Source organism: Protomyctophum bolini (assembly GCF_963924005.1).
Source record: "Protomyctophum bolini genome assembly, chromosome: 17".
Classification (NCBI taxonomy): Eukaryota; Metazoa; Chordata; class Actinopteri; order Myctophiformes; family Myctophidae; genus Protomyctophum; species Protomyctophum bolini.
In genome coordinates this window covers 38,470,210-38,476,994 of record NC_137878.1, presented here as the reverse complement: position 1 = coordinate 38,476,994, position 6,785 = coordinate 38,470,210, and the positions used below count along the sequence as shown (strand labels likewise).

General features: G+C 43.4%; 1 protein-coding gene across 2 annotated transcripts; it reads left to right on the top strand.

The window, feature by feature from the left end:
• The first annotated feature begins 1,318 nt into the window (after positions 1–1,318).
• ntaq1 (N-terminal glutamine amidase 1) lies at positions 1,319–6,502 on the top strand. Of its 2 annotated transcripts, none has more exons than XM_080787674.1 (6): positions 1,319–1,459; positions 3,041–3,135; positions 3,231–3,281; positions 3,758–3,903; positions 4,904–5,028; positions 6,141–6,502. In XM_080787674.1, the coding sequence occupies exons 1-6, from the start codon at positions 1,396–1,398 to the stop codon at positions 6,242–6,244; spliced, it is 585 nt and encodes a 194-aa protein (XP_080643800.1). In that variant the 5' UTR covers positions 1,319–1,395; the 3' UTR covers positions 6,245–6,502. The 2 variants fall into 2 exon arrangements, with proteins under 2 accessions (XP_080643800.1, XP_080643799.1); XM_080787673.1 differs by having other exon boundaries at positions 3,036–3,135.
• Positions 6,503–6,785: the final 283 nt, after the last annotated feature.

Genomic DNA, 6,785 nt, shown 5'->3' with positions numbered 1-6,785 from the left:
TTAAATCTTTTGGTACTCTGATGAGCCTGGTGTGAGTGTGTATATTTATTACTATTATTATTATTATTGATATTAATTTCAGTAGCTGGTACCTGAGATGCATGTCCCAGTTGTCTTGTGCTCTATATTATTACTGTTATTGTCATTATTATTTTGTTAAGTGATGATAAAGGCGTTAAACTAACGCTGCCTGTTATAAAGTAAGGATGATGCAATGACGACGTCACCGCGACGTTATCAACAGAATGAAAAAATATATATATATACTTTTTATTTATGGGGGAAAGGATGTTGAAACAAAGAATGTTTCTGTTTCTTCCGTTAACTTCTTAAAAAAAAAAAGGAAAAAAATGAACGAAAACTGTAAAGTAAATGTGGCATAAATGTTGAAAAATTCTGTTGTCTGTGATAATAAACTTTGAACTGAGCTGAAAACATTCAGTTTGCTTTTAAATGGTCTGATATTTACCAGTAAAGACGCCCCCGTCACCCTGAGGGAGAGAAGTCGCGTGCACGCATCCGCCTGGGTGACGGCAGACTGCTGGGCGAGCGCTGGCGCTTTGGCATGGGGGGGGGGGGGGGGGGGGTCAGATCAACATGCAATGAATTATCTACTGGCCATATATGGAGCGTGTTTTGAGTGTACAGGGTTTGATGAGGTCAGATCAACATATGGAATGTCAGAACAGGTCAGCTCCATATATGGAGATCTAAGGGTGGCAGCGGGGGCAGTGCCTTGAGTGTACAGGGTTTGATGTCGGTCTGGCCATATATGGGGCGTGTCTTGAGTGTACAGGGTTTGATGAGGTCAGATCAACATGGAATGTCGGAACAGGTCAGCTCCATCCATACATGAAGATCTAAGGGTGGCAGGCAGTAGCGCTGTGTCTTGAGTGTGCAGGGTTTGATGAGGGCCCAGGTAGGGCCGAGGCAAGCCTTAATTTCCGGGCTGGTTGAGAACTGTGTGGGGCTGTGGTCGATTCTACACGTCACAAAGATGCCAAATGCCGTGTCGGCCAGAAAGCCATTTCCGGGTTTCTGAGAGATAGAGAGACTGAGAGAGACCAACCCAGCTCAGAGAGATTTCTAAACATTATGTATATTATTGGTGAAAACATTGACTATCAAGTGTTAAGATATTTAATTGAAAGTATATTTAAAAGATATATTTAAAATATACATATATATTTTTTTAGTAGTACTACACACACACACAAACAGAATGGTGGCTGAAACTTCTCTACAAGGCCAAAAAGTACCTTATGCAACGTGTTGGCATCCGCCGGAGCACGTTTACTGTAACACCAAGCAAGCGGAACGGTTGTTTAGTTGTGTTTATGTTGTTGTAGCTCCACTGCTTTATGTTGTTGTATTTAGTTTAAAAAATCATAATGAATGAAGACGACTACACAAACATCACGCCGTCGAGGGAGGAATGCGTTTACACGAGTTGCTACTGGTACCATAAATATAATCATATTTGACGTTTTAGTCTTGTTGTATTAGCAAATGTAGTACTGAGGACTAGGAGTTTACTGTGTAAATCACCTGCAAAGTTCTTCTCGTAACCCCCTGGGTCAGCCCAATCGATTCGTGCCGAACCGGGCTACCCGCTGGGTCTCAAAAATGTCAGAAACTTCAGTAGCATTGGGTTCTGACTTGTAGCCAGGGCTACTGCAAAGTCAAATGCATGGCGTAGAACGGATTCTATTCCATACAAATTCCACACTGTACAGACAATGACATAGATACAGCACTAGCCCTACAAGCAGAACCCAATGCTACTGAAGTTTCTGACATTTTTTAGACCCAGAAAAGCTTTACGGAGGGTTCCGAGAGGGGCTAATACAGCACTAGACTGTCTAGACCTAGAATGCCTGTGACACAAGCAACAAGATCCACGTTTTTGATGTATAATAATGATGTAAATTACCTTCTGCTTCTTTCTTGCACAAGTTCGTTCAGACATTCTAGACTATAGAGCCATAGTATGCGTGTTCTATTATTGTGTTATGGCTGCTGAGGTATATAATATAATACATGGAATATGAGTATGGAATATCAGCCAGTGCTATTATGGAATACATGTAGGCCTATTGTACTGTGTGTGATGTGATATGAATCATATGATATGAGAGATTCTAGAGCTAAGTAAATTAGCAGTGGATGTAAACTAGTAATTAAGTACATTCTCTCAAGTACTGTACTACAATTCTGTTGTACTTTTAGTACATTTTCAATATTTACTTCTAATCTACTACATCTCAAAGGCAAATATTTAACTTTTACTCGACTACATTTATTTGAAAACTTTAGTTACTTATATATATTTGGCCATTTTAAATTGCTGATCTACAAGCTCACAAATCACAACGCGTCGCGAATCACGATGCGACGCATTGTGCGGTTGTAGATCTGCTATTTTCAAAAGATTATGTTGTATGCATTTGGAAACTTTAAATGGGAGATTCTGCGGCAGTGGCTCAGGGGTAGAGTGGCCGCCGGTAGAACAGCCGGACGGCAACCGTGAGGTTGCCAGTTCGATCCCTGTGGGCTCCCCCAGAGTTAGTGTCGAAGTGTCCTTGTCAGCAAGACTCTGAACCCCTAATTGCTCCTGATGTGCAGGTTGGTGCCTCGCATGGTTTCCTCCACTATCGGTGTATGAATGTGTGTGTGAATAAAGTGCCTTGGATAAATGGTAAATGGTAAATGGTGCATTTATATAGCGCCTTTATCCAAGGCGCTTTACATAGATTGTGCATTACATTCACCCATTCACACACCGATGGCAGCGGAAACCATGCAAGGCACCAACTAGCACATCGGGAGCAATTAGGGGTTCAGTGTCTTGCTCAAGGACACTTCGACAGTAGCTCTGGGGGAGCCCGGGTTCGAACTGGCAACCTTGCGGTTCCCATCCAGGCACTCTACCCCTGAGCCACCGCCGCCGCCACCACCGCCGCCGCCGGATAAAGGTGCTATATATAAATGCAACATTTACATTAACATATTCTGTATAATTGTTTGTCACGCAGTGAAGAAAACGTGTGGAAGTTGTGCGAGTTCATCAAGGCAGAGAAACCAGACACGTTGGGGGACGTTCACGCCGTTTTCATCTCCAACGACAACAGAATGGTGGGTTTCATAATAGTAACAGAAACACACATAGACCTAGCGCTGAAAGAATGTATACTAGAATAAAATAATAATGTGTGTTTGTCTTTCAACAGATCCCTCTGTGGAAACAGAAGTCAGGCCATGGGGATCAGCCTGTAGTCTGGGTTGGTATCTCTCTCTCACACACACACACACACACACACACACACACACTACTACTACTGGTAGTTCTTATGACCTGGAAATTGATTGAATTAGGCTATCCAGCCGTGCTGAACTGAGCATGACTGCACACCTAGCCGTTAATAGAAGATTTGAGAACGGATTAATCACATTAGAAATATCATCAGTTGTGCTGATTAGTTTAGTCAGAGCAGCATCATTATTGGCTTAAGATCGGCAATTTCTTGGCTAGCTTTTATTTGTTGATGGAATTATCAATATATTATTTAAGTATTTAGTCATCATACTGTAGCTTAGTTTTCATTTAGTTTCCATTTAGTTTTTGTCAGTGAAAAAAGGTAGTCGACAAAATCAGGTGGAAATGTTACTGTATTTGCCGCTGCCGTTACTGAATAAAGACTTTTAAAGTGAGTTGCTGCGAGCCACCTTGACTTGTTTTTCCACCCACGGTTTGCAGGACTACCATGTGATTCTCCTCCATGCCAGCAGGGGTCAGAGTTGGGTCTATGACCTGGACACGGAGCTGCCGTTCCCCTGCCCGCTGACGCAGTACGCTAAACTGGCCTTCCGCTCCGAACGAGACCTCAAACCCTCCTACCACAGGTACCGTATTTATCACATAGTATATAAACGAGACCTCAAACCCTCCTATCACAGGTACCGTATTTATCACATAGGATATAAACTAGAGCTCAAACCCTCCTACCACAGGTACCGTATTTATCACATAGAATATAAACTAGAGCTCAAACCCTCCTACCACAGGTACCGTATTTATCACATAGAATATAAACTAGAGCTCAAACCCTCCTACCACAGGTACCGTATTTATCACGTAGAATATATACTAGAGCTCAAACCCTCCTACCACAGGTACCGTATTTATCACGTAGAATATAAACTAGAGCTCAAACCCTCCTACCACAGGTACCGTATTTATCACATAGAATATAAACTAGAGCTCAAACCCTCCTACCACAGGTACCGTATTTATCACGTAGGATGTAAACTAGAGCTCAAACCCTCCTACCACAGGTACCGTATTTATCACGTAGGATGTAAACTAGAGCTCAAACCCTCCTACCACAGGTACCGTATTTATCACATAGAATATAAACTAGAGCTCAAACCCTCCTACCACAGGTACCGTATTTATCACATAGAATATAAACTAGAGCTCAAACCCTCCTACCACAGGTACCGTATTTATCACATAGAATGTAAACTAGAGCTCAAACCCTCCTACCACAGGTACCGTATTTATCACATAGAATATAAACGAGACCTCAAACCCTCCTACCACAGGTACCGTATTTATCACATAGAATGTAAACTAGAGGGCGGTTCCCCCCCCCCCTATATCATAGTATTTATATGTTAATTTCTATTCTATAATGTAACGGTACAGATACATTTTAGTGATGCAAATATGTTTTCAATGTAATGGTCCCAGGGACATTTGATGAGTCCTACTTTAATGTACAGTACAGTATTGCATCCCAGGAATGGATGTTGAGAAATACTTTCCTCAATTTAGTGAGTCTAAGTCTAAGGATGCAGGATGCAGGCTATTTGCATCACTGATTGCTTCTTTTTCAAACAGGAAGTTTCGAGTCAACCCCGCTGACAGCTTCCTGTTGAGGTTTGCGTCGGACCGCTCCCACATGAAGGACGATGAGGGGGCGTGGCGCATGCCCCCGCCTCCCTACCCCTGTATACGCACAGCAGGTACACACACACACACACACACACACGCACACACACACACACACACACACACACATGTGTGGGCACATGAAGCCTCCACCTTCACTTAATGCGGCCCACAGGTTAATATTGGAATACGGATATATTAGCTCAAAATGCGTCGCAGTTGTAGATCTGTTTTTGTTTGTTTTTATTTGTGTGAAATAGGCATTAATTACTCCATTTAAATATGGAGATAGGAGGTTGCTGCCAGACAGTATGTACAGTATATGCAGTGTGTGGCCCTCTGGGGTGAGTGTGGAAATATAGTGGTCCTCAATGTCAGGGTCTAGGGGGGTGGGTCACGTGTGACATTTGCTCACGCCCTGATTGGTTCACCGGTCTGTCCGTCAGCCCCCAGCCTGGGTACCGACTACCGAGGCTAGTTGAATAGTTACTACGTGAGACTAATCTATCTATAAATGAAAGCCTGGGTACTACCGACTACCGAGGCTAGTGGAATAGTTACTACATGAGACTAATCTATCTATAAATGAAAGCCTGGGTACTACCGACTACCGAGGCTAGTGGAATAGTTACTACGTGAGACTAATCTGTCTATAAATGCACCAAGTCTCTGTACGTGTGTGTGTGTGTGTGTGTGTGTACCTCTGTAATGCACGTAACTCGAGAACCGTTCGCCCCACCGACTTCAAATTCGACACACGCGTTCCACACTGTGCAGTGCCCGGTGTCGAGTCGGTCAGACCCACACCAGAAAAGGCATCTGCCGGCGAGTCGGTTCCATCGTTACCGACTCGGTGCTCTACAGCCGGACACCGGTGTAGTTTAATAAAAGCAAAGGTTTTAAGCCTCAATCTGTGATGTTTACAACTGGCTTGCTGTATGTAGAGAAGGGTATAGGAAGTAGGAACATTACTAGTTACTAGATTGATAATACCAAAAACATAACGTGTGTGTGTGTGTGTGTGTGTGTGTGTGTGTGTGTGTGTGTGTGTGTGTGTGTGTGTGTGTGTGTGTGTGTGTGTGTGTGTGTGTGTGTGTGTGTGTGTGTGTGTGTGTGTGTGTGTGTGTGTGTGTGTGTGTGTGTGTGTGTGTGTGTGTGTGTGTGTGTGTGCGTGCGCGTTCCTCAGACTGCACAATGAATCTGGATGATTTCATCAGCATGGACTCCAACGTAGGATCTGGTCAAATATTCACCCTGTCGAACTTTATACAACATTACACACATACATAACACACACACACACACACACACACACACACACACACACACACACACACACACACACACTTGAAATGATTATTTATGTCCACATAATCAGAAGTACAGGAACACCTTGTACAGTACGAAGGACGAACACTGGCAGTGCCCTCAGACAATAGTTACAAAGTTCATATTCTGCAGAACATTGTTACAGTACATACAGTATAGTCATCATACCCTGACGAAGGCATTTTGTTGCTGAAACGTTGGCCTTATAATAAAGGTTTCTGTTGCATCGTGACTACGAGCTGTGCGACCTCTCCTTCCTTTGTTCAAGTCTGTCTCCCATGGTCAGCACCTCCCCGCTGTTGGCGTGCGCTCCTACCTCTTTGTTTGTTCACATAGACGGTCCCCAAACGTTTTTGGCCGTGCATGCCCTGTTACCTCCTGACCTAGCTGACGCACCTCCCAGTCCCAACGCTATGTCTCGTTGCATTTGGCCGAGAATTATAATTTTTTTTAATATGATTATGGCAAATGATCATAGAATGTCACTGCACTGAGAGACATG

What these genes read in the sequence shown, in the direction of transcription:
- ntaq1 (XM_080787673.1), top strand. Translation starts at nt 1,392, where the DNA reads ATGAATGAAGACGACTACACAAACATCACGCCGTCGAGGGAGGAATGC. An exon ending in TCTCCAACGACAACAGAATG is followed by an intron (nt 3,136 to 3,230) that starts GTGGGTTTCATA and finishes GTCTTTCAACAG; the next exon opens with ATCCCTCTGTGGAAACAGAA. An exon ending in CCCCTGTATACGCACAGCAG is followed by an intron (nt 5,029 to 6,140) that starts GTACACACACAC and finishes CGCGTTCCTCAG; the next exon opens with ACTGCACAATGAATCTGGAT.